This window comes from Paramacrobiotus metropolitanus, unplaced genomic scaffold (genome assembly GCF_019649055.1).
Source record: "Paramacrobiotus metropolitanus isolate TYO unplaced genomic scaffold, Prichtersi_v1.0 Parri_scaffold0000107, whole genome shotgun sequence".
Lineage (NCBI taxonomy): Eukaryota > Metazoa > Tardigrada > Eutardigrada > Parachela > Macrobiotidae > Paramacrobiotus > Paramacrobiotus metropolitanus.
In genome coordinates, this window is record NW_026570327.1 from 171,765 (window position 1) to 198,363 (window position 26,599).

At 43.8% G+C, this 26,599-nt stretch overlaps 5 protein-coding genes across 7 annotated transcripts; 3 read left to right on the forward strand and 2 right to left on the reverse strand.

The window, feature by feature from the left end:
* The first annotated feature begins 222 nt into the window (after positions 1-222).
* Positions 223-6,287, forward strand: LOC129597655 (uncharacterized). The gene is made up of 13 exons (XM_055495293.1): positions 223-277; positions 455-669; positions 901-999; positions 1,360-1,406; positions 1,473-1,748; positions 1,814-2,062; positions 2,289-2,530; positions 2,653-2,996; positions 3,174-3,819; positions 4,334-4,648; positions 4,806-4,934; positions 5,039-5,293; positions 5,480-6,287. Exons 9-13 carry the CDS (start codon positions 3,339-3,341, stop codon positions 6,037-6,039), a joined length of 1,740 nt encoding a protein of 579 aa, XP_055351268.1. The 5' UTR covers positions 223-277; positions 455-669; positions 901-999; positions 1,360-1,406; positions 1,473-1,748; positions 1,814-2,062; positions 2,289-2,530; positions 2,653-2,996; positions 3,174-3,338; the 3' UTR covers positions 6,040-6,287.
* LOC129597652 (nucleosome-remodeling factor subunit BPTF-like) lies at positions 6,221-15,208 on the reverse strand. Of its 3 annotated transcripts, none has more exons than XM_055495288.1 (17): positions 14,790-15,208; positions 13,556-14,661; positions 13,085-13,206; positions 12,812-13,023; positions 12,594-12,746; positions 11,951-12,520; positions 11,671-11,804; positions 10,935-11,609; positions 10,666-10,864; positions 10,456-10,602; positions 9,881-10,240; positions 9,642-9,812; positions 9,292-9,581; positions 8,231-9,207; positions 7,304-8,167; positions 6,837-7,120; positions 6,221-6,748 (listed from the first exon to the last, which is right to left on the reverse strand). In XM_055495288.1, the coding sequence occupies exons 2-17, from the start codon at positions 14,657-14,659 to the stop codon at positions 6,540-6,542; spliced, it is 6,471 nt and encodes a 2,156-aa protein (XP_055351263.1). In that variant the 5' UTR covers positions 14,660-14,661; positions 14,790-15,208; the 3' UTR covers positions 6,221-6,539. The 3 variants fall into 3 exon arrangements, with proteins under 3 accessions (XP_055351263.1, XP_055351264.1, XP_055351262.1); XM_055495289.1 differs by having other exon boundaries at positions 10,675-10,864; positions 13,556-14,682; XM_055495287.1 differs by having other exon boundaries at positions 13,556-14,682.
* Positions 15,209-16,084: 876 nt separating this feature from the next.
* On the forward strand, positions 16,085-18,007 carry LOC129597627 (DNA-directed RNA polymerases I, II, and III subunit RPABC1-like). Its single transcript, XM_055495259.1, has 6 exons — positions 16,085-16,412; positions 16,517-16,667; positions 16,735-16,874; positions 17,198-17,278; positions 17,367-17,504; positions 17,623-18,007. Exons 1-6 carry the CDS (start codon positions 16,350-16,352, stop codon positions 17,686-17,688), a joined length of 639 nt encoding a protein of 212 aa, XP_055351234.1. The 5' UTR covers positions 16,085-16,349; the 3' UTR covers positions 17,689-18,007.
* A 447-nt stretch (positions 18,008-18,454) lies between these two features.
* Positions 18,455-20,120, reverse strand: LOC129597625 (chromobox protein homolog 5-like). Its single transcript, XM_055495255.1, has 2 exons — positions 19,839-20,120; positions 18,455-19,690 (listed from the first exon to the last, which is right to left on the reverse strand). Exon 2 carries the CDS (start codon positions 19,680-19,682, stop codon positions 18,906-18,908), a length of 777 nt encoding a protein of 258 aa, XP_055351230.1. The 5' UTR covers positions 19,683-19,690; positions 19,839-20,120; the 3' UTR covers positions 18,455-18,905.
* A 192-nt stretch (positions 20,121-20,312) lies between these two features.
* LOC129597571 (lon protease homolog, mitochondrial-like) lies at positions 20,313-24,621 on the forward strand. The gene is made up of 10 exons (XM_055495179.1): positions 20,313-20,880; positions 20,947-21,050; positions 21,312-22,110; positions 22,171-22,343; positions 22,435-22,620; positions 22,710-22,968; positions 23,105-23,362; positions 23,422-23,590; positions 23,878-24,251; positions 24,367-24,621. Exons 1-10 carry the CDS (start codon positions 20,428-20,430, stop codon positions 24,529-24,531), a joined length of 2,940 nt encoding a protein of 979 aa, XP_055351154.1. The 5' UTR covers positions 20,313-20,427; the 3' UTR covers positions 24,532-24,621.
* Positions 24,622-26,599: the final 1,978 nt, after the last annotated feature.

The following is a 26,599-nucleotide window of genomic DNA, read 5'->3' on the forward strand; positions in this document are numbered from 1 at the left end:
GTATTACTAGGAGTAATAAATTCAATTTAGCACCGGGAATTGGCCACCGACTACTGAAAACCACATCTTTATTGCTCACAGGTAGTAAACCAATATGACGTAGGGTGGGTTTTTTCTGAGAGAACATTAATCGGTCTCGAGATGACTGTTTTACAACGCGCACACTGTGGCACTAAAATTCGTACGCGTACTCCTATAGTAATACTGATGTGTATAATTATACTGTTTCAAACCTGGTCCATAACCCTGTTATTTAGATAAAAGAATCTACTTCGATGTAAGTAAATATTTTTAGTTATAAAATACATAAATATATATACTGTTTGTATACAGTACTCGTATTTCTTATATTTGTATATTGTATGTACTGTACCAGCGACATAACTTTTAGATGTCCTTTTAAAGTGTCATTCATCAATGCTATATGTACTTCTACCGCAATTGCTTTCTCCAGTGTCGATCAGTGAAAACCGGCAATCCAGGCCTGGGCAAAGAATTTATGAACGAAGTGCAAAAGTATAACACACTTATCATCAAATCCACTTCTTACGAGTAAGTCATGAAACATTACGGGATGTAACTGCTGTACGAAAAACCAGGGCCAGGTGAACCACAGATCGGTTGTTGGACCACGGACAACAACTGCCTTTGTAGGGTCGGGACGTTGAGGTCAGTAAATTTCCATCTGTGCTTTGGCACAACATCTTCATTTCACAGTTTGCCATAAAACTACTTAATAACCATACATAATAATATTGTTCGCGGTATGTTAGTGTAATGTATAACCACTGAAGTTACAAATGGGCTTGGATACATGCCAGTTGGTATACCGGTCGCCAATGTAGCTACTGGTAGTTTTCTTGGGTTTATGGCATATAAACGACTGTGCGTGCGCTGTAGGCGGCAATAATAGGCCTATAGTTGTAAGTATAAACTGGAACTGGATGCGCGCCTAACACCAAAACGGCAACACCAAATGGCTGTCGGGATTATCTGCAGGTATTTCTAAGACTATTAAGTTAGTCTACAGTTTTAAGTTTCATCAGGCAAGTACAAAATTAATCAGGTAATTAGGTGGTAGCAGTTTCCGTAAGAACACTGGCAGCATGAAAACTGTCTGTCATCGGTAAGACTATTGGCAGGATGATAAATACAGCGAATTAGGTAAACCTGTGCCTTTGAACACTCGTGTAAACTGAAGTACACTGCAGATGTACAACCCGAATAACCATAATAACTCCGTAACGGAGGCCCACCGTATTTTGGTCACCTTTGGCCTTAAGGCTGAAGGTGATCACTTACCAGTCACGTTTATCACTTACCAGAATAAATTATCTTCTGAACTCTCGTTTTTTTCAGATCTTTCGTTGCCGCACTGACGCTGGCCAGCGCCTATGTCGCTGCAAGTAATCACATATCCACTTCAGAGTTATCGCAATTTTATAAACATTTTATCCCTTCTGACATTGCAGCACCGGACGTATCATGCTTTGACAGTTTGACATCAGTCAGTCCCTCTCCGGCGCAGATATGGTTGAAGCAGTATTCGCAGGATGAATGCAAAGTCGCTTGTCGTTACGCACTGGAGCTGTATGATTTTCGCTGCTCGTTCATTGGATACTACGCCGGCACACTGGACTGTGTCCTCTATGGAAACGAAAGTGTCACCGTCACACATGCCAAACGATGGACGTCAACGGCTTTGCCATCGGGAACCGCAACGCTCTTCAGGAGTTCTTGCGAAAAACGTAAAAACGCCTTTTAAAACTGTGAACCGGCAACTCAGTGAACTGACATACAATTTTATTTACAGCAAACTATCAGTGCTTGGATCAGACCAATAATTGTGCATACCAGAAGACCGGTTTGTGCCAAAGTAAAGGCATTGTAACCAACAAATCGACCACCGTCAGCGGCAAGACTTGCCAATCGTGGAGCAACAGTCGATTTCCCGAAGTGGGTACCCATAATTTCTGCGCTAATCCAGATGGCTCAGATGGTCCGTGGTGTTACACCACAGACACGAGTGAAAGATGGGGCTACTGTTACCCAGATTGTCCAAGTAGGTAACAATGTGGGCATGGAAAAATTGGATGGCTTTTGTGTGGTGGCTTCTACATCCTTTTGGCTCGTTTTTGGTTACAGTAGACGCTCATCGAATATAATAATACTATGACTTTTTTTAATTCAAAACTGATACGATACCGCACTTACAGTACTGCAGCTGCATCAGTACATATCCGTTGATTAGTAAACTGACATTAAAATCTGCAATTTTATTTAATTAGCGGACAAGCTAACCTGTGTGAGTGAGGGCGACCAGTGCGCCAAAGCCGGTAGTCCTATTTGTCAATTGAATAAGTACACCGGTACGAAGACGACAACATTTAGCGGATTGCCCTGCAAGAACTGGTCGCTAACTAAATACTCTGCGGAGGGAATCATAACAACTGCCGAAATCCCAGCGGAGACGATGCGCCATGGTGTTATACCGAAACAAGTTGGGAGTACTGCTTTGCTCGATGTGACGGTACGCCGTTTACCTGTTATCTTTTTCATTTTCCTGTGACGTAGTCATATTATCCTACAATACAACCATACTGTATGAGACGCATTAAAAGTTCATGCACACTATAAATGTTGTATTTGTAGCTCAGCAGTGCCCCACGGCGCCTCCGAATCCGGCCCTGACTATAATTAAAACAAAAAAGTGGCAGGATGGTCAACTGGACGTTAATAACCTTTTCCCTGACGATTACACCAGCCCCCTCAACATTAGCGTTACTGTGCAACAGTCGGGACAGACCTTTACACTGACCATCAATAACTGGTCACCCCGGGCTTTAACCGAGCTGCGTTGCCGAATTCTCTTCAGGACAACCGAAAAAGCGCCCATCGACGTCATTGTTCCGGGTCCGATCAACGACTGGACCGTGTATCAGTATCAGACGGCTATTCCGGGTTTGACGAGCGTTGCGGATATCGATACCGTAAAGGTCAGTTTTTTATTGTCCATTGCGTACTCGTACGCGATGTTTATGAAAATCACTTAAATGCTCGTATTGTCAGGCTTGATTCAGATGAAAAGCCGTAGCGACATTAATTTGGTGCTTGAAAAATAGCTCTACTGTATAAGCAGAAAACATATTATTGAAGCAATTTCGTTTGCGCAGGTTATTTTTCCATTTCCATGGTATTCGATCGTACTGATCGGCTACGGTCGACAGGCTACCGATGACCCGAAATTTCTCAGTGTAACAGCAAAAGAAAAGCAAGTTTTCGCCCGACTCGTTTCGGACTTTCGGATACTGTTCCACCTGCCGAAATACCGTTTGTGGATGTTGGGCTATCGGATGACGCAAAGCGACCCCGTTCGGCATGGACGACTGTCCGATTACGACCGGAAAGCCGACACCTATCTGGTAACCTTTCCACAGAAGCTAAACGCCAGTGGTGGCGGTCTGGCGAAATTGGGTTACGATGACCCGCGGCCGGAGCGGAAATGGACCGGAGCCTGGGCATCGATAGCCGCCGGCCGTGTCAACGACTACTTATCCGGTTGGATGAAGGATCCTTACTGGACACTGGAACATGAATTGCAGCACAATCATGGATGGAGTGATCGGGAGTTCCAAATGCAGGCCACGCAGTATTTCATACAGGAGCTGGCTACGGAAGCGTACGCCTCCTGCTTACTGCGATGGTTCAAAGCGCCGTTGGAACGCTACGAAGACACAGCCCTCCTCAGTGCTTTCCAGAATCCCGTGGACGGACTAGTTTATGTGGTCTCGGCCTACACCTACCGGACGATAGATCTGAGTAAGTATAAAACATTTAAAACGTGCCTTGGATGAAGTACCAGGAGCAACTAGTACATGAGATGTACAGTTGCACTAAGGCAATCGCTGATTAAACCTACTTTACTTGTGGGAATCTCTCTGCTGTGGCCGCTAGTGAGGTGGCATGCTCACTGCGTCCATTAAGCGAATGCCTAAACTCGGGACTTCCGCTGGTACACACTTTATTGCTTTTTCTTCTGAGAAACGAAGATTACCGCCGTGTGGTGAAAATCTCGTGTACGTTTAATCATTATATGTGTATGCACATCTGCAGCTGATTTAAAGGTAACAGTTTGAAGACACAGACTCTTTCAAGACTCTCAATTTAGCGATGAAAACTACAAAAAATTGCAATTAATTTAGGGAAACACAAACCCCGGCATGCAGACACTGCGACGCACTATCTGTACTGTGGGCTTACTTCTACTGCGAATATAAATAATACCTGCTCGCGTAGAGATTGGCAGATGAATTTGACCTTTGATTTCCTTCAGGCGGGTTTATCACGGATGCCGGTCGGCAAAGCTCATTCGATGGTAATCCACTTGGAGGAGACAGCTGTACTGTTCCGGGTGTGGACTGTTATCGTCTGAAGATTCCCAAGTGCAAGAATTTGACAGCCTACAGCGGCACCAAGAGTACAACTCTGTCCGGGAGAACATGTCAACAGTGGGATGTTAACACTCCCCAGTACAGCTACAACCACCAATTGGGCAGTAATAATTACTGCCGCAATCCTGATAAGGATGATGGACCGTGGTGCTACACAATGGATAAAAGTGTCCGATGGGAGTACTGCTTCAAAGACTGTAAGTCCAGTGCACCGGCTATTAAATCCGTTCGGTCTCTGTGCTTCATATACTTACATGTATAGCTTAAAAATTTTTAAAAAAGTTAAATTTGCACGCCCGCATCACGCATGCACATCGCGCGTCTACATGCAGCTCACCGTGACCTTTCTTTTAGGTGGATATGCGACTACGGATCCAGATGATCCTGGTTACTGCGTGAAGAAAGACAAGAGTTGTACATATAAAAACATGCCCTTGTGCAAGGACCGCATACCTGGATGGGCAATTGATCTTCCAGACTGCGGTATGTTCCTTAAGTTGCTGATAATCTGAAAGTACATACATTCCACATGGCACACACATTCCTTATACGGAAACAGCTGAGTCGTTACGTTGCTGTTCTTACAGATGATCACGGTGCATGCTTTAATGAAGTTGATGGATGCCTTCGCGACCAGAGCCAGGGCTGTAAGCTGGAGATCTTCAATTATAAAGGACCGAGATTTACGAGTGCTGAAGGCATGCCATGTGCTGGAAGCCCATCCAGCGATCCATCGATTCGCTGTTGGGGAGATCACGGACCGACGTATTACAACACCACACCTTACTGTTATGTCAACCCGGCCACTCAAGATGAGAGAGACTTATGTTTCAAAATATGTGGTAAGTGAAAACAGATAAATTAACATTGCAGTATTATTACTAGTATACTGCAACTAAAGAAGAACACAAAAAATAGCGTGGCTTCCCCGTTACAAATAGGCTATACAGCGTAGTGCGTACCATGTAAAGCTCGACTTACTCGGTTGTCCTTTTTTAACATTCTGATACGAGTATGGCTTTCTTCAGAGTCAGAGATATTAAAGACGTTGCGAGCCAAGCCGCGTGCGTACATCCAGAGCAAATGGTCCATTCCGGAACCGGTGAAATTCGCGTTCGTTGTCAATAGCAATCAGTTAGCGTTTGTTCCATACCGATACGGTGCAGATGTCTACGATGAGAAAATCCGCTTGTACGATTTGAAAACGGGGTCATGGCTGGGAGACAAAACAGTGAGCGGCCTTTTCGAAGCGCTGGGCAACAAATATTATAACCCCCAATTTCTGCAAGGATACGGTGTTTTCGTGGGATCCCAGTACTGCCGACTGGATGACGTCACGGTGAAGGCGGTTGACTGCGAAAACGTGTACACCAGCACGAAGTGGGCGGATCTGCGACGCTTCTCCAGCGGACCCGGCGATTTCGACCTGGTCTTCCGGGCGGACAGTTTAGCCTTCTTCTTCAAAGGCGCCGAATATCTCGTGTACGATTTGCAAACAGGAAAGGCGCTGCCCTTCTATCCGCGTCCAACCAAGGAATTCCTTTATAAAGTCGGCATTCTCGGCACATCGTTTGCTGCACTAGTGTAGCGTGCTTCTCTCATAAAAGAAACATTTGTTCAGTAATCGAAAAGGTTCGTTTGCTTTCTTTGTGGTTTATTGTTAATTGCATTGCTGCAAAGGTTTATCAGGATTTAAGTACTGTACGTTGACTTCCAGTCTTCCAGACAGAAAACTCAAAATTTACTAGAATTATGAGCAAGACGGGTAGTTCATTCTTTAAGTTTATTGTAATCCCATGATCACGATTCTGAACGTCACAGCAAAAAAAGAGGGAAACCAACTGCCCAAACAATTTCCCGTTAAATCGGTAACAATCAAGCCGCGGATTTCAAACAAAAACATCTAAGGAACAATACCAAACAAAAAAATATCCGTTGAGATTATAAAACAAATATGGTACATGTTATGAATATCATCCCCATCAAAGCACTGTTTATGCAACAAAATACCGCTGACTGGGTTTCGAGAGAAAAGAGTGCACCCTTCCAAGATCCAGCAGCCCTGATAATAGAGATCGACTGACTGCTTCATTTGCCCTTCTGCGGCGCTTTACTCAGCCGAAACGGAGTGGTTTTGCGGATAAATTCATCCTCCATAATGTCAGCATACTGATAATAAATTGTATTCTCTCGATTGAAAGTGCGCGCATTATCAAAAATCAATCCACAGTCATAGAGAAATTCCTGGAGGAAGCGATACTGACGGTTCTGCAGCTTTTCCGAAACCGTTCCCAGATCTACCATACAAAAAACCCCAGTAAAAACATAACATTTTTATTTTCTTACGTTGTAGTACCTACTTATAAAAGTAGGTCAAACACTTACCCATTGGTTCACGAATGACCCGATAGTAATTAGGCGCCTCTTCCTCTTTAACCGGTGACAGAAAGAAACTGGCTTGGGGGAGACTCTTCAGTTGAGCAAGGATTTTTTCTAGTTTCTCAATATCCGCTTCCGTCAGTTCACGAAAGAGTGAATCTTTAAACTCGGTTTTCTTCAAACATCCATCACACACATAGCGCCGTAGAACCTGCTTCGATGTTCGACCAACACAACGCGGATGATACCATTCACGGCAGCGTTCGCACTTAATGAACTTCCGGTATCCCCTGTTAGCACAACAGAAATCATGCTAAACATAGACCAGTTTCGTGCAAAAGGTTAATGTCTAAATATTAATAGAATATGGCCTTGAGAAATGTATTTCTCTTTCCCTTTGTGTTATTAAAAAAATCAGCATCCACTAACTAATTTGCGTGACGGGCTCGTGCAGTTCCGAAAAATTAACTTACTTAGCGGGATCGTACAATTCCTGGCAGAAGCAGTACCGTTGTCCTTGCTCCTTTTTCCCTGGCTCTCGGATCATTTTCTGCCGTCCATTACGAATAGGTTCCTTCTCCTCAGGTGGCGGCGCAGTCATCACAGTATTAACAGGCGCAGGTTCTGGCTCAGCCACCGTTTCCGGCAGATCCAATACCGCGGTTTCAGTGTTCACTGCCACACATCCATCCACTTTATTCTGAATCTTAGGCACGCGTATTTTCTTGACAACACCATGAGATTTCTTTGATAACTTCTCCTTCGGAAGCGCTGTAGGCTCCTTTGGAGGCACTGAAGGCTCTTTTGGAGGCGCCGACGGCTCTTTCGGAATCGCTGGAGGTTCCTTTGCTCCAGCGGACTTCTTAGACACCTTATTTAACCGCAAAATAATCGGAGGCATGGGAAGAGCTGGTGGTAGATTGAAATCAATATTAGCATTCACGGGAGGAGCGGGCAACGGTGCTGGTGTAGGGGCTGACATCGATCGCTCCAAATCTTGGAAATTCACGGGCGATGGACTGCGAGGTAGTTTAACTGTCAGTTTCACGGCAGCCTTCTTGGACTTGGATTTCTTTTGAGTGGATTTAACGGGGGTGGGATTTTCCGCCACAACAACAGGAGTATCAGCCACAGGTTCTGTCTTCTGTTTCTTCTTCTTGGAGCTCTTCCCTTTCCGCTTCGTTTCCGCAGGAGGCTGCTGAGGAGTGGCGGGAGCAGTTTGCGCTCGGCAAGTAGGACAATACCAAGGATTCTCGTCCAGTTTAGGATCGCCCTGTTTTTCGCCGACGCAGTCTCCATGAAACCATTTATCACACCGATCACAGCAGACATAAAACCTGTAACAAAAATAACAGTATAATCTCATCACAACCTTCACGGCTGATTCCTAATCCACTCACTTCTTTTTATCATAGGGAGTCTGACAATAGCAATGCAATTCTTTCGAACTCCTGTTCGCCTTCCGCTTCTTGGGCGGTGGAGATGTGATTTCCGGAGGCGCCACCACCGGTGTCGCCGGAACGGCCGCATCACTGTCTCGCTTACGCTTCTTGCTTTTCTTCTTCTCAACCACAATCGGTTCAACCACCTCTTGGACCGGCTCCTCGGTAATCTCCACTTTCAACACCTCCTCCGTAGCAGGCTCTGTTGCCTCCTCTTCGGTCTTCTGCTTCTTTCGCTTTCGCTTCTTTTCTTTCTTATCCTTTTTGTCCTTCTTTTCTTTTTTATCTTTCTTCTCTTTCTTTTCACTTATAACTTCTTCGGCGTCATCACGTTCTTTATCCTTGCGCTTTTTCGCTTTCTTCTTCTTTTCCTTTTCCCGTTTTCTCTTCTTGTTCTTCTTCTTTTCGCCCTCTTCCACTGGGGTTTCTCCTTCCAAAAGCGAGGTCTCTCGTTTGACGGGAGATGCAGAACGAGATAGCGGAGGTACGGTTGGTTCGACAGCGGCGGTCGCAGCAGCCAGTGCCGCCGCTTCTTCAGCCGCTTTCTGCGCGGCTTCGGCTTGTAATCGCTCCTTCTCGGCTTCTTCCGCAGCCTTCTGCAGCTTCTCCGCTTTGGAAGGACGTCCACGTTTCTTGGGAATTTTGGGAATTACCTCTTTCTCTTCTATCTTTGGACCAGTTGAAATCATTTTCGCTCGGGGTACCTTCGCTTCGTCCGGACTGGAGAAGACCTTTTTGTCTTCTGGTGTCGACTCGTCCGTGATAATTAGACCAGTTTCGTCCGCAACGGGTGGTGTCGGTGTGGTCACCTTGACCTCGTCGCGCTGTTTTTTCTTATATCTTCCCCGACGTTTCTTAGGCGAACCAGTACCAGGTGTAGAAGACATGGCTCTCGGACGCACAGGCAAGTCCGGGAATAGGTGCGGATGCACTCTCTGTCAACATATTTAAATCAAAATAATATTAATGTGTTACTACTACAAAACTTAACATCCAACTTGTTCATGAGAAATCCTTACCACAAGTGCCTGCAGCGCGGTTGCGTGCATATTATTCTGCGATTTCCGGTAGACACTCTTAACGTGCATGATGCGGTTAGTCAACAGTTTCCGCAATTGCAGCGTTCGTTTATTTATCCGATCATTCGCAGCAATTACAACAGCATCCATCACCGTCTGAGCAGCATCCGCAGCCTGAGCGGCTTCCTTCGCTTTACCGCGAGACTTTGGCTGCACACCGTCCTTGTAAGAAATTTGCAGTTTGTTCAGCGCTTCTTGTGTTAGCGTTCCACTTTTAATTTGTTCCATAACTAAAAATCACAAGATGATAAGCAGAGGCAGCCAGAATTCGGAATTCTATATCATCATACTGTTCTGCAGATCCGCGGGTAAAGTTGACGTTTCTGATTTCTCTGATTCGCTTTCGTTACTGGCCGGTTCAACTGGCTCTGCAGGAGTAGAAGCAGATTCAGCCGCGGCTGGAGTAGCCGGAGTGATTTTCGCACCGGATTTAAACTGGTACACAATTTGCTGCATCCGACCTAAACAGAATATAAAGGCAACGCTCCATATAGTCCGCAAATTTTGAAACAGTCTGAATTAAACTAACCAACAAAGTTTGGTTGTATGAGATATGTTCGATTTCCCACAACAACCTGTACAGGTGTTGTTCCGACGTCCGTGGTGGATTTAAGCAAATTATGTTGACTTAGCTTCTGACCACTGGCGACCGGGGTAGCTGGCGGGCTGCGGTTGTTGCTCGAATACTTAATCGGCGCTATTTGTTTGATGACGGGTTTAGGCGGTTCGGGTGGAGGATGTTCGATGCGATCGTAAAAAGATCGAATTTCCCACAAATCCACTGCCTCTTCTCCGACCCATATTTCCTGCGTGAATGGTTCTCTGAACTTCGGTTGTTCCAGTTTACGTTCTCGTAGTCCCTCACGACCAGGCGTCGACTTCAACAAATCTATGAAAAAACAGTACAATTATCTTTTGAGCTCTTCCTAATCGGTCATTTTACCTAATGCTTATAACATTTCTTAAATTTTTTTCTTTTGCAGTAACACCATGCCAGGCAGGTGACTTACTTGCAACCACTGCAGCATATATATATTTCGCATAATAATAGTTGATTCGCTTGGTCATCAACACATGCTAACTTGAATACTTCCTACTACGTACTTTTCTGATTTCCCTCTCGAAAAGGCACAACTTCCCGCCTAACCAAATATTCACATCGCGGAAAATCCGAGAATCGAGCACTGGAGCGTTTTTGGATAATTTCGGACGTGCAGGTGCCAGAGTCATCTTTTAAGATCTTTTTCCCGCCTAAAACAATACAATTAAAGAATCCAAACTGTGATTAACTACAATCATTGATCATTAACCAACCGCTCATACCAGCCAGCCCCTTATTGTGCAAATCTTCCCAGCGCAAGGCGGCATGCAACATCTTCATCTGCAATGCCACACCTCCCCAGTTTTTGATGGCATATGTTCGAAATCGCCAGATGGTACGGGTGTTGGGGCGCGGGAAATGAGGATATTCCCAATACTGGGCCGTTTTGTAATCGTACTTGAAACCGGGTAGCTGCAATACATAAGGCAGTTTTAACATAAAAAGCGGCTCAAGCGGTCTGATCAACTACTTTACGTCATACCTCGCTCAGTCCGGCATTGAGAGCCAACACCATGAAGTCGGTATGCGAAACACGGAAGAAGTCAAGCAGGTTTTCTTCCTTCACCATACGCAACAGTGCCGGCAACATTGCTTTGTATGTGACGTTCTTCGGATTGTTCAGGTTGACAATTCCAGCCGTGTTTAACGCAACCGGCGCCACAGCTGCTTTTCCAGGAGTGTTGTCCTTCTTCTCCTCAGCGGCAACTGCGGCGGGACCGCCTTCCTTCATAATTCGCTTTTCTTCTTCGGTTGCTTGCCCATTAAGCAGAACCACATCTTTCTGTCCATTTGACTTCGAAGGCTCAACGTTTTCAAGAGCTTCCGTTTTCACGGGCCCATCGGTCGTGATGGTTAGACAACTCTCCTTTTTTTCATTCGCAGTCGATGGGGCAACGTATGGCTCCATATTTCTCAGACGATCCGTAGTCTGTAGAGTCTTCTTTAACTGATCTTTGAGAACATCGTCAACCGGATAAAATTTGGAGTCCGATGCAAAAGCCGCTGATATATCCAGTACATCCTCCTCCACGTTGTCGTCAGGTACGGCTTTGTTCGGGACACAGGGCGCTTCCGGTTCTTCCGTATACCGACTACTCCACCAGAAAACCCCACCCCGACCGGAAAGACGAAATTCTTCACCTTTATGTTTCCATATCTAAACAATTCAACGATGCAAATTATCTATGCTAAAGAAAAAAAATTTTAATATGTCGCACCTGATGTTGTACACCCTGAACGAAATTCACGTAGGCTTTTTTCGCAGACCGACTTATGATCTCTTCATCATCACGACGACGGGCTCTGGGTTCTTCTTTGTCAATATTGGCAAATTTTCCCCACTTAAGGCATCCTACAACGACAAATAACGGACTGCCAAATAATTTCAGTTTGTTTTCAATACAGTTTCCCTAATTTCCACAATACAGTTTCCCTAATTTCAGTACGTGGTCATGAATTCGGGTTCAGTCATGACTAATTTCAAACCAGATGCCTCACCTAGAGTTTCGTGCCAGGCCGGTACGAATACCACTGGTTTACAAGAGGTTTCGAACCTGGAGAGAGCCACGGCTAACTCCTCTGGTTTCTCTACCTTTTCCAGCGCTTTGACCCATTCCGCACGGTACGTTGCCCAATGAGGATGATAAAAGGATGGATGAATATTCTTCTCCATTTCCAACAATGTAGCGCGCAATGTCGGCACCATAGTTTTGCAGAGTCCCGTGGTCAGGCCATTCCACCGGAAATCCCACGGAGTCTGTTTTTCTCCCGGCAAGGAAAACTTCATAGCGAACAGCTTTTCCCGTGAGCGCTTATCTTCTGGCTTCTTGCCCTGGGCCGGCAGGCCGAGTGGACTGTTATGGTAATTTTTATAAATCCGGAATGTTCCTTCCACGCCCAGTTTGTATAAAACACCAACAACTTTTGACAGATCAAAGGTCAACTTGGGATCACTACTGCATGGCGGAGGAATTACGCTCGGTTCTTTTATTTTGTGATTGAGTGGTGTATCGGCGTAGGATCTCGGAACAATAGCACCTGTTCGAGTTCGAGTGGCAACACGAGGACCTGATGATATAAATAGTCTAAGATCAGCATTACAATCTCAACCAACACCTGAGGCAACAGAGGCGTTATATACCTTCTTCCTCTTTCACGCCTTCTGGTATGGGACCATTCGTCAGGGTTTCCTCCTCTTTTGGTTTCTCATCCACTTCGGCCATCTCGATATCCTTACTTTCCTCTTCCTTCCGGAGCTGCTCCTCTTTTTCTTCTTGTTTCTTTCGAATATCAGCTAGAATTTTGATATTCAAAAATTACTGAAGAAGATTCCCTACAGAAAATGAAAATCTTTTTTACCATCAGCTTTATCCAAATAAGTTGGACGACCTTTGGCAAAGGTTTTCGTTAGTTTAGATGTTATATCCATATGTTGACGTATTTCGCCATCCAGTTCTGCGAGGGATTCGCACAGTTCCTTTTCCAAATCAACAGGATCCAGTAGTGCCTTAACCTCATCGAACTGCTCAGCAGTCGTATAATACGAAACGAAGGATTCGTCTTCGGCATATCTAATATAGAAACACTTTCATCAGTGAAAGAAAATCATAACCTGAAAATTTCACAGCTCACATGAGTAAACGTCGGGCGATAAAGGCAAAGCGCCGCCCGTGCCGATCCAGTCCCAGGGGCTCGTAGCGCAGGCAAAAATTCTGCTTTTCCGTCTCGGTGACACATTCCAGCACTCCCGTAACCTAGAATGCATATTCAAATTTACATAAATTTTTTACGCAGCCCCTTAAAAATATTATTCCTAGCTTTACTGACAGGTTAAATGTTGTAGGCATGAAATGCAATATACAATCCGCAGAAAAGATGTGCAATATTTTGCGTCAGCAATATAATTTAAGAAATACAAAAACCAGTATGCTGGCGATTTCGCAAAAAAATAGGCAGTTCAAATTTTTTTAGGATCAGACAAAGCGGTTGCTATGATTGAGCATAATACTGGGAAATAACACTGGGATAAAGTGTGCAATATGGATGCAACAGGACACTGCTGACCATACCACAAAATGTTAAGGAAATTTTCTGTTGTCGTACCTGCTGGTTGTGTCTGCAAAGAGTACAAAACCAATCCCATTCCGGAGCCTCCTTTAAAGGCGGCGACAGGCAGAATAAATGATAAACTGCGGGGCATGCACTGCAGCAGACCATCGTGCCCGTCGTCCGGCAGCTGCGGCAGACATCTTCATGCTGCGAATCATCCAGGATCATGGCATCGGGATTGAGGGCGTTCCGTACTACGCCGGGCAGCCGCAACAGCACACTACACAACACCTCCAACACCACCAGTTTCTCCTTGGCGGGCACACAGGGAAACTGGCTCTGCTCGACCACTTTCAGGGCCGGGGCGTATTCGGGGGAGGTCTGTAAAAATGACCGTAGCAGCTCCGGCCAGGTCAGATTATCCATGCAGACAATGGCCAACTGCACGGAATCCTTCTCGTCATGCGGCGCCAACCACGAGCCGACATGCTCATTCTCGCGCACCAGTAAGCGAATCACAGAGGCAAAGATTTCACATAATAACTGCGAGCTTTCTTCCGCTAGCAGGGCACAGCAGAAATCCTCAATCCGGAAGACGGTCAGCTGCACGCAATTCGTCAGGCGTCGCAGGATTTCATACACCCCGAACGCCTGCAGGACGACATCGTTAGGGATCACCAGGTCTTCCGATGACGGAGGGAGGGTCAAGGGGTCAAAATCCCGCTCCTGAATGTACACGGGATCACGATCGCGCGGGATATATGTCCGTTTCTTCAGATTTTCTTCGCCCACCGACTCCGTTTCCTCGTAGTCATCGTCCTCATCCGCGTCGGCGGCCACGGTAAACTCCACGTCTTCCTCTTCGGAACTGGAGTTATCATCGCTGGAATCGTTCCCGTAGTCGGAGGCATGATCATCATCGTCCGAACTCTCCGAGGCATGGCGTTTACGCCGTTTCCGATGACTGGTGACGACAGGCACAGGTTTCGGGTTGGATTTCTTACTGCGACGGCTTTTCCGTTTGGATGTCACGGGGACAGGATTACTGTCCTCATCTGACTGATAATCCTGCTCATCCTCCACAACATCCTCTTTTGGCTTGGCGCGCTTGTCTTTACGAGAAGAACGGCTGTTCTTCCCCGAGCGCCGCGGAGGCATGGCTGAAAAAGTTTGATAATACCCTGTAGGAACATGACAAAAGTCGTCATTTTGAAGGAAAAACCTAAATTCACACTGTAAATCGTCAATCTAAAGTGAAAATCACTACTACCACTCCAGATAAACATACCGACTGATTTCACATCAGATCACGACAACAATAATCCAGAATTTTATGGTAAATTACATTAAAATAAAGTTACAATGACAGATGGATGAATAGGGCAAAAATAAATATTCGCTGTACCGAATGGGCTGTCAAAATTTCAAGATACACAAAAAGAACGGCATACGCCTTGAAAAGCAGCCGTATTTCGGAAATGACCAGCGACCAATCTGTTGGTGACCGGTGTGATCAAGTCAAAGCTTACTTTGCCTTCAAAATTAATTGCATAAAACCTTCCCAGATCGCATCGTTTTCTGCGGAGATCCACACAACTAGCTTATAACGCTTTCGCCTGAAAAGTCCTCACGTTAAACGCTATGGCTTTGGAGCTATCGCAGGCCGATAGGTGGCGCCAGCTCTGCAGTAATGTCCCTGACTTTAATGTTACTACGCGTTAGTCGCGCCATCTAGCGGCCCTAAATCGAGATGAACCATCTGAATCTTCAACATGCTGCCTTTGCACTGAATGGCGGCGAACGGAAACACGACGATTATCTATCTCATCGCCTCAAACATGCACTGCGCATTCCGAATTTCCGAGGTCTTTAAACCAGCAGTTTAAAATCGCTTACTAAAAGCAGAATCGAACAGATCAATATTGCACCAAAATATTCGAATCCCTGATTTTAAAATTATCAGAGCTTCGCTAAGCTACAATTTCAAATCAATGGAAGGTTTAACAATCAAATAACCATGACATTTTTAAACATACTGTAAGTTAAATTCGTTGACGTTATCCTTAATTTCTGTAAATGCGAAGACAACACGTGGTTCTGTACATGGAAACGGCCTCTAGAGCATCGTTTGTTTTAACTTTCAAGGCGTAACAAAAATTAAATGGAAATGTACAGTGCGAGTGCGAGTACAGTGTTTATGATGTCATTTTGCCAACACAGCTTTTACGACTGCCCAAGTTTCCGGTTATACGCGTACACAGATAGAAGAAAAGTTGATTTATGCATAGTAACTGGACGTTCTCTCTTGATAATTATAATTATTGAAATAAGAATCCATAAAGGAAGCAAAGTGAAATACCGCAGGCAGGCGCAGGGTCAGAGAAAAATTAAGGGAAAAGTAAGAAGGACTCCGAAACAAAAGTCGAAGGTTTTGAGCACTGTACGTAGTACTACGTACTCTAATTATTCTTGTATGTCTCGTACAATACCACTCAGGAATTCGGCTGTGGAATGCTTTTGCAATTCCATTGGAATTTGTATGAATTTCCACAGGAATCCGATTGACCGAATACTCGTACTTCAAAATTTCTGTAGTTGTGTAGTACTTCTAGGTATTTCAGTTTTTCTGGTCTTGACTTTTAGTTTTTAATTTGGTTTATCAATAATAATTGTTAGCACTCGCGATCAGCATTTTCCCCTTTGTGTTGACCTGCTATAGTTTTTAAAATTAATACAAGGTATTGCGCTTTACACAGTAGTGGTTTCTGAATCGTATTGTTCGGATCCCCCGCTGTAGTTGCGGATAGATGCACCCTTGTCGGCACAATCCTACACTGCACATCATAACATGGCCGCGGATGATGAGCAGGAGACTTACAGGCTATGGCGTGCTCGGAAAACTATCTTGCAGGTCCGTAGTTACTGCTAACACGGATACATCTTGTGTTTGTTTTTTTATGTGCCTATACAGGCTATACTGTAGGATGACTGTTTGCTTAAATTTCAATGTAACAGATGTGTCACGATCGCGGCTACTTAGTGGCGCAGCACGAACTTGATCAGACCATCGATGACTTCTCCGAGCACTTCGGCAACAAACCCAGCGAACGGAAACCCGCCAGAAACGATTTGCTCATTCTGGTTCAACATGCCAATGATCCGACAGGTAAATCATTTTATTTGAAATTTCTAGTACCGCTGTGCTCGATTTGATCGTTCTCCCTGTTGTGCAGAACAGCTTTTGGTGTTCTGGCCAGAGGAGCCCAAAGTGGGTATCAAACCGATCAAAACGTACTTCCAGCAGATGCAAGAGCAAAGCGTCTCCCGAGCCATAATCGTCATCAAGCAAGGGATGACACCAATCGCGAAATCGGTATGGACTTTTTGTGTGTTTCAGTATACCGTGTAGTTTTGTACATACAAGGTAACAAGCGCAGTTATCGCACGTAATCATTTTCTGCATAACTGATTTTTGGAAGAAAAATCTGATTTTTATGAATCTGTTTTGCAGAACTATTCCCAGAGTTTGATATTAAAATATTTGGTATATTCGATGTATATTTTCAGTTGTTTAAAATAATTTTCAATGACCTGGAACTGTATTTTCTTAAAAATAATTTGTGCTTGCTTACCTTTGGCTTTAATAATAAGATGCGTACGGTCCTGTATATCGTATTCTGTGATTTAAAATTTCAGGCATTGAACGATATGGCTCCAAAATACATCATGGAACATTTTACCGAAGCCGAGTTGATGTTCAATGTGACAGAGCATGAAGTACGTTCCGCGTCCAGAAAAGTTATTCCGATATGGTTCTTGTAAATTTGTATGACTTCCCTGAGGAACCTATTCCTCCATATTGTAGTTGGTTCCCAAACATGTGTTATTGAGCCCGGAAGAAAAGCAGGAACTTCTGACCAGATATAAACTCAAAGAGAATCAACTTCCCCGAATGCAGCTGGGAGATCCCGTCGCGAGGTATTTCGGGATGAAACGCGGCCAGGTAAGCCATTTATTCGAAATTCCTTTGCTTATTTGTAAATTACGGTGAACACATTTGCTGTGAACACTGGATGGTGGATACGAGTTTGTATAGACTTGACAGGTTTTCGAATCCGTAGGTTGTGAAGATCATTAGAGCCTCGGAAACGGCTGGACGTTACGTCACTTATCGGCTGGTGATCTGAAATTGTGAATCGTCTGACCGTCGCCATGGAAAGATTGAAATTGTTCCTTGGAAGATTTTGGTTTGCGGCACACGGTTTACGGTTTTCTAGTTGATCTACGCGGCTTCGATTTGGATTTTGTTTTCGATGCCGACTTTTTATGTACACTACCTAAGGGATACAATTGTTTGGACAGTACAGAATATGATTATGTGGTAAATTAAAACTGCGCATATTTCCTTTTGTCTTTCACATACGTATCTGCGTCGGTTGTTTTACAGCCGATATTTTCTTATGATTACGTATGCAGTTCCATTTATCCGATAAATCTCCATGGTTTTCCTCATCGGTTTTCTCTTTTTTATGATTAGCTCATCGACCGCTTCGACTTCAGCAACTTCTGCGATTGAGACTTGGAATAGGTTTTTGGAATTCTTACAGTAATTAATTTGTTAGACATCTGCAGTAAGTGGTAGGTCTTAGTGGCTGTTGCTTTCTAGAAGCTGTTCAAAGGGTACTCGTAACTTTTAAAATATAAACCGAGATAAGCTTTGTTCCAGAAAACAAAAGAACCTAAATTTTACTACTATGTACACAGTACACTGTAGTCTTTACTCTTTACTGTATGGCAGTATGCCCTTATTAAAATGAATGAAATATGGATATTTGTTTTACAGCGTTCTTATAATAATTATTATAGTGTTGTAAATGCATAACACTACTACGATTATCAGCAACTGACTCGAGCATAAGCCATAGAGTATACTGATGCGCAAATGACGATTACTTTAAAACAAAATCTCGATTTATTCCAAACTCTGAAAACTTTATGGACTTTAAAGTGCATCAAATTCCCAACTGACAAGAATTTCAACCGCAGACTGGACAAATGTCACAAACGTAAAAAGTGCAAAAGGGTGAAAAACCAGTTGACAACACTCAACAACGATTAACCCAAATAAGCAACTTCACCGCCATACTATTCACGAAATGAGCCCAGATATGTATCCGCAACGATCACGATAAATATGTGTGTGCTCCGCAAAACTTAACGCCAAGTGTACAAACAAAAAAAAACTATCCTGGAAAAAATTTTTACACGATCTGAAACTGTCTGATACTGTAACCTCTTCGCTGGGGGACGCACAGAAAAGAGAACTGAATCAAATGGACACAATAAGAACAACGGTAAACACCGAACGACCATGGCTCCATGAGAACGTCTATACTCTAACCCTTTACAACTCAGCCACCTCCACGGTATCCACAATTATCGCCACCCCATCCGCGCTCACCGTAGTACTGCGCTGATGCGTGATCATGTCCTGCGTCCCATCAGGTAAATCCACGAGATCCGAGCGCACCGTGGTGGTCTCCATCGGCGTTTCATCAACACCACGCACCACCGAAATCTCCGCGGCATCCTGACTTTTTGGCATCGGCTGGTCGTCTGGCTGGGGAGATGCCACTTCCGGCACCTTCTCCGGTGAAGACGCAACTTCCTCCGGCACCGAATGTTTACGCTCCTCCTTCTCATCGTCCTCATCGCCTTTAGCTGCGAATTTAATCACCGAATCTTTCCCGGAATCCTCCGACACCGACGATCCCGAGGGGCCATCTTTGGTATCGTCTGTGTCGCCTTCGACCTCCATCTTGTCCTCGGTGCCGTTTTTCACGTCCTCTGAGATTCCGCTGGCGTGGTTGGAATTGTCATCCTCCTCCGCTGAATGCTGTGCAGTGTCTTCCGATTCGTCGCCAGTGGAGCGCTTCTTGCGCCGTCCTCTGGAGGAGCGACGGTCTTTCTTCCGTTTCTCTTTGGCTTCGAACAGCTCAATGAGCAGCGGATCGAGAATATTCTCCTCCGGTTCCCAGGTATTCTGACTGCGCGGATAGCCCCGCCATTTGACGAAATATTCCACATGGCCTTTACGCACACGTTTTTTCATCAGTGCTTCGCATCGATACACATCCGTGGGCACTTCTTTGTCAGCCAGAGTTTTTTCAGGCTTCGGCATGGCGAAATCTAAAACAATTGTTTCGTATAAAAAATCGCTGGAATAATTAAACTGAAACCATTAGCTGATTAGCAAAATCTATGTCAAATGTCAATAGCTGGAAAACCACCATGTACTGTATGTGATCGCAATGTTGTCATAACTTAGTAAACTTACAGAGTAGTTCAGCTGAATAAGCCCCTGGATTCAAGAACCCAGGCCTAAGATCAGGAATTCCGCGTATTGCAGCAAAAGCCAAAGACAGCACGCAAATCAAGACAAGTTAAAATTGAAAAATCCAGTAATGTTTGCTGAAGTGAAAGTATTTTTTAAAATATTAAATATTAGTTAAAAATAACGGTTAAAATTAGGCCAACGGCTTCACAGCTATCAAAAACACAAAAATTCATGGTTAACCGTAAACAACCACAGGTTAGGTAATTTTTAATTGGGTCAATTTAACGCACGGAACGGAAATATGGTTGCCTTTCAGGTGCAAGGCTGCACCGCTCTTGTGCTGACACGCTCTTAGGTGCTGACACACTTCACGGTCGTAGATCGTCTCCCCACTGTGCTCCCTGAACCCGCTACGCCGCCAAAGCTAGTCAGCGGTTTTTCAAAAAAAGTGAAAGCTCATAAGTATAACTTAAAAATCGGAAATTCTATGTATTTTGTAAAAATTTCCATAAATAGCAAACGATGTGATTTCTTTTTTAGTTCCATTTTACAGTTTTATTTACTAAATTTGAATAAGTAACTTTTTAAAATGCAATGTATTACCCGCTTGATGCGGCATCGAATATCTCTTAACGGAGTGCAAACGGTGTTTCGCGCGAAACCGTCAGTGCCCGTATCGCAGCAGCGATGGTTGTCTTCGCACAGACCTCTCAACGGAATTTTGTTAAAATCATCTGGTGAATCTCCGGTGCTATTAGGTGTTTATTCTACGCGTCCTGGATCGCTGTATGTTTCGCGGCGAACTATCGCCGTCTCCGCTGTGTGGCTGAAGGACGCTGAAGATGGGAAACGGGACGACGGACCCGAAGACGAATCCCCAGAGCATGACGATGTCAATGTTGCTGGTCCCGTTATCCAAATCCAGCTTCCACCGGGAGCTGCCGCCTTGACTGCGCTAACCGTCCCCGAAAACTTCCCCGTTGTACCGATGATTCCCATAACGCGGTATCCTGTCTTTCCTAAATTTATAAAAATTGTTGAGGTTGGTGCTTTTTGAATTTTTAAACTTTTTACGGTTCCAAAGGCTGTATTTACTTTCGCGTTATAGGTGTCCAACCCCGCTTTAATGGAGATTCTTCGAAGAAAAGTGCGACTGAACGTGCCGTATGCAGGGTGTTTTGTGAGGAAAGAAGACACGTCGGATATTACAAAGTAAGACGGTTGACTCCGCAGTTGCATGATTAATCAGATATGAAATAAGTGAAATTGTATGATTTTTCATCTGAATTTTCATTTCATTAATTTGAGAATATTTCTTTTCGCTAGTTTATTTCTCCGTGAAATGAAAAATGACTGCGTAGAAATATAAGCATAAGTTGGGTTATACAGTCCCGCTGTTTTGTCTGAATATAAAAACATCGAGATTCAGATTAATTGTTTTTTATTACATAATTCATCAGCGACGTTTTGAAGGGTTGAAAAGTCTGACTTCGAAGTGGTCAAAAGTTTGGACGAGGTGTACTCGGTGGGAACGTTTGTTCAGATCCACGAAATGCAGGACATGGGCGATCGACTGCGGATGATCGTTTTAGCACACCGGCGCATCCGCGCCACCGGTGTCGTTCAGGATACCGAGCAAGAACCGGACAACGTTGTTGTGCGACGCGGACGATTAGTTAAGAAATCCAAGCGGAAATCCGTCGAGGAGTCACCTCCCGTCGACCTGTCGCAGGAAAAACTTCCAAATGAGAATAATACCAACGGCCCGACGACTCCCACCCCCGAAGAACTTAAAAACCAAGTTTTAATGGTGGATGTGGAAAATGTTCCCGCTCCGGTATTTCAGATGACCGATCAGATTAAGGCTTTGACGGCGGAAGTGGTCAAAACCATTCGCGACATTATCAGCATGAATCCCTTGTACCGCGAAAGCTTGATGCAGATGATCCAAGCAGGGCAGCGGGTGACGGACAATCCCGTTTATCTGGCGGATCTCGGAGCGGCTTTAACGGCCGGAGAAGCTGCGGAGTTGCAGGCTGTTCTAGAGGAGCCGGATATTGCTCGCAGACTGGAATTGGTGCTGGGACTGTTGAAAAAAGAGTACGAGCTGAGTAAATTGCAGCACAAGATTGGAAAAGATGTGGAGGAAAAGGTGAAACAGCAGCACCGAAAATATATGCTGCAAGAACAGATGAAAGTGATCAAGAAAGAGTTGGGATTGGAGAAGGACGATAAGGATGCTATTGCTGATAAATTCCGCGCGAGATTAAAAGTAATTTTCAGTATAACCAATCAAACCCGAATCCATACATCAAACAATTATTTTCACTAGGATTTAACATTATCCAAGGAAGTAGAAGATGTTATCAATGAAGAGCTGAACAAACTGGGAATGCTGGATAATCATTCGTCGGAATTTGCTGTGACTAGAAATTATTTGGACTGGTTGACGAGTATGCCATGGGGGAAATCGAGCGAAGAAAATCTGGAGTTAGACCGTGCCAAGTAAGTCTGTGTAGCTTAGTTAGCGACCGGTGAATTGATGAATGATGCAAAAGAAATTCATTTAAGAAACGTAGTTGTGTGTTTTTTGTAGAAAAATCCTGGAAGAGGATCATTACGGAATGAATGACGTTAAGCAGCGCATTTTGGAGTTTATTGCTGTCAGTCAACTGAAAAAAACCATTCAAGGAAAGATTTTGTGTTTCTATGGACCACCCGGTGTGGGCAAGACAAGTATAGCTCGATCCATTGCGAAGGCTCTTAATCGCGAATATTACAGGTACCGTTGTACGTTTGGGTTTACATTTGTACATCCTGTGGTTTTCGTATAAGTAATTCTTTCTAAAACCGCAATAATTTTGTCTTTAGATTTTCGGTTGGCGGTATGACTGATGTGGCAGAAATTAAGGGTCACCGCCGCACTTATGTTGGTGCCATGCCTGGGAAGATCATACAATGCTTGAAAAAGACCAAAACAGAGAATCCGTTGGTATTGATTGATGAAGTAGATAAGATTGGTAAAGGATACCAAGGCGATCCAGCCGCCGCTTTGCTGGAATTACTGGATCCTGAGCAGAATAAAAACTTTATGGACCATTATTTGGATGTGTCAGTGGATTTGTCCAAGGTAATTTAAAACAGTCTTGCACTATGGAGTACGGATACTGTTCTGTTTAACTCCTATTCGAAATTTTACACAGTTTACAAATGTTATTGTTAAATTTTTGCGAATCCACCGCACCGAATTCACTTACCTTTTTTAGGTTTTGTTTATATGCACGGCCAACGTTATCGACACGATACCCGATGCGTTGCGGGATCGTATGGAAATGATCGAAGTGGCCGGTTACGTACAAGAGGAGAAACTGGCAATCGCCCAGAAGTATCTCATCCCGCAAGCACAAGAAAAGAGTGGTATTAAGCCTGAACAGCTCCATACATCTGATGAGGCGATCTCGCGACTGATACGGCAGTATTGTCGGGAAAGTGGTGTCCGAGCGTTGCAGAAATACGTCGAAAAGGTGATTGCAGAAATACGTTTGTATAGCCGGACTGGTGATTGACATGAGTATGCTTGTAGATCCACCGGAAAGTGGCATATAAAATTGTAGAAGAAAAGAAGGAACAGGTTGAAGTTACTTTGGAAAATTTGGAAGAATTTGTGGGTAAACCCAAGTTTTTATCTGAGCGTCTATACGAAGCGGAGACACCGGCTGGTGTGGTTATGGGTCTAGCTTGGACCGCTATGGGTAAGCGCATAATTTATCTTTACTTTGGTTAAACTTATCAGTACCATTTTGTAGCTCTCTTCTGTTTTGCATGATTGTATCTGTAATCGATAAGAGCGTGTAGCTTTTTTTATAACTGAACTGGATTGGGTTGAGTCTGTAGAATGTTCCGTACTCAACGTCCAGTCATTAATTTTGGGGAGTTGAAATATTCGGTTTCGCCTTTTACTCTGTGCTGTTTTTTTCTGGTAGATACCGCTTTGAGTTTTCTTGTCTTATCATATTGTTTACTGTAAACATGTTTTCAGGTGGAGCATCTTTGTTTGTGGAAACGACTTTGCGACGGCCACTAGATCAAGAAAACAAAGAAGGTTCCATCGAAGTTACCGGCCACCTGGGTGATGTTATGAAGGAGTCTTGCAGGATATCGCACACAGTAGCCAAAAATTTGCTCATGCAGCATGAGCTGTCAAATCGTCTCCTGGAGAAAGGCCATTTGCACATCCATGTGCCGGAAGGCGCCACGCCAAAGGATGGACCAAGTGCTGGTGTGACCATCGTCACCGCGTTGTTGTCGTTGGCTTTGAATAAGCCCATACCCGCCAATGTGGCCATGACGGGAGAAATTTCGCTGACCGGGAAAGTTTTGCCTGTTGGTGGTATTAAAGAAAAAACAATCGCGGTAGGTTTTGTAAAAGCTAATGCATGGTTAGCTATTGTAAAAAGGTTTGATTTCTGTTACTACCAGCTTGCTGCATCAGTTTTTGCTAATAATTCATTACATTTTCCGTTTGTAGGCGAAGCGGTCAGGAGTTACAACTTTGATATTACCGGAGCAAAATCGGAAAGATTTTGCCGATCTACCCGATTTCATACGGAATGATATCAATGTACATTTTGTTGACCATTATTCAAAGTTGTTTCCTCTTGTTTTTCCTGATGCTGCCAAACACTCTTTGTAATTTTATGGGTTTAATGGGTTTCTGGGTTTGGGTATATTTGGTGAAGTTTTTTTTATTGGTTATAAGTCTTGAGTAAAGTTGTTAACTTGGGCTTGTGAATAGTGCAGGGATTAAATAACATCAACCTAAATGTTAATGCTACATGGTAAATTAATAATGAGTTGCGAACGTAGCAAAAAAAAAGACGAAGCCACACCAGTCAATTGCATATGTAAAGTATTTTTAATACTATGAAGGTGTTATGAAAACTTGGCAGCAAGTTGAGTAGGAAAGAAACAGAATTAGAAATGAAAAAAAAGGAGTGTGGATTGTCCAGTGCACAGTTAACAAATAAATGAATATCAATCCCGCAGTAGCGAAAGCAGTAGATAGTCCACAAATGGATAAGTATCCGATTTAAGACTGGGCATTGTCTTCTCAGAGAATCCTGAAAAGATTTGTAAGCAAAGATCAGATTTTTTTGGGATTTTCATTTTACTCGTAATCGCTGTACGTAGAAAATTTGGCTTAAAATACGTTTTTCGAGCTTTGAGCCGTTCACGGAACATTGCTCTTGACGCTCCATATGGTAAGTGTTAATTGTAAAACCAAAGCACTCAAGTGTGACGATGCAGCTACATATGAGTAGCATCCAGTAGTGGAACTTATATTTGCCGAAATCAGATACTGCACCATTGAACAGCGTTCGACTGTTAACTAATCTAAAACACTATACCGAGTTGCCTCGAATCTTTAAGTCTCAAGGAGATACAAAATCGTTGGTTTTAATGCATTATACCACATCACAGCGAGCGCACAGGTTGTTAGCTCTTGTTATCTTGGCTGTATTTATTTATTGTGGATTCCTTTTGAAAATCTCGAAATCCGAATTCAACCACACCCATAAATGTGATCAAGCGTTAGCAAATCTCAGATCTTGCGGCGCCATTTTCAGACTTGGACACAACCCACTTTTACTCCAGGACTTTCATAAATGCCGACTGCTTAATTACACCAGAAGGTGAGAGATTTGTATCCCATGTATCTGTACACAGTACACTTTATACGGTAAATTACTGTATTATATTTTAGTCGTATTTTACCACATGTTACTTTAAGTGCATCAACCATTAATCCGGTGCGCAATTTATTTTAAAGTCTATCATACAAATTTTTAAGCGCAGAGAAGCATCCTATTGCGCCCGAAACAACACTATCCGCATCATCCTGATTGGTGATTCTCGAATGCGCCAGATTTACACGGAAACGGTCAGAATATTTAATGCAGCGTATGCAGCGGAGATTACGGCAGGAAAGCATGAAGATTTACATTATGAGACGGAAGATCGCAAGCTGGGCATTCATTTCCGCTGGGCGGCGTATCTCGACAAACAGTTTACGGATATTGTCCATAAAGAGTACGAGTATAGAAGCTGTGGTCAGGAGAATGTAATTTTCTTAATGGGATCTGCTGTTTGGACGATACGATATCGAAATGGTGACCGGAAACAAGCGTATCATGAATATCACAGGTGCACAATAATTTATTTACGTTTATATGCTATGTACAATTATGCAAATATAAATGCAAAAATTATTACTACTCGTATTGCATGGGCGTGTTTTGAGAGAGTCAAATATTCACCAACGACGGGTAAAATTTACAGATTGCAGACGATGCGTTACGATCCCATTAAAAGTGCATACACAAATGTACGAGACATTGTAAGATACACCACAGCTGGGTAATTAAGTGACACTTAATTATATCGTTAGTAGGACAGAACAACCATGCGTATACGGCATACATAAAGAATCGGAATTAGAATGCATAAAAGAACAAAACTCTTTCTGCTTCAGGAATCTCACCGCCCTCATCCCGTTACTTAGCCGGATTGCCAAATACCATCCGGTCATCTGGATGCTGCAGGACCCTGTCATCGAGGAAAAGCTGGCAGAACGAAGGCGAATGATTACCAACGCAGCAATCAATACGTACAACAATCTGGCAAAAGAACTATTTCGCGCTACTGATGTCAGACTGTGGGAATCAGGAAGAGAAATCGCTTTGCAAATGCAATCGTCCGAA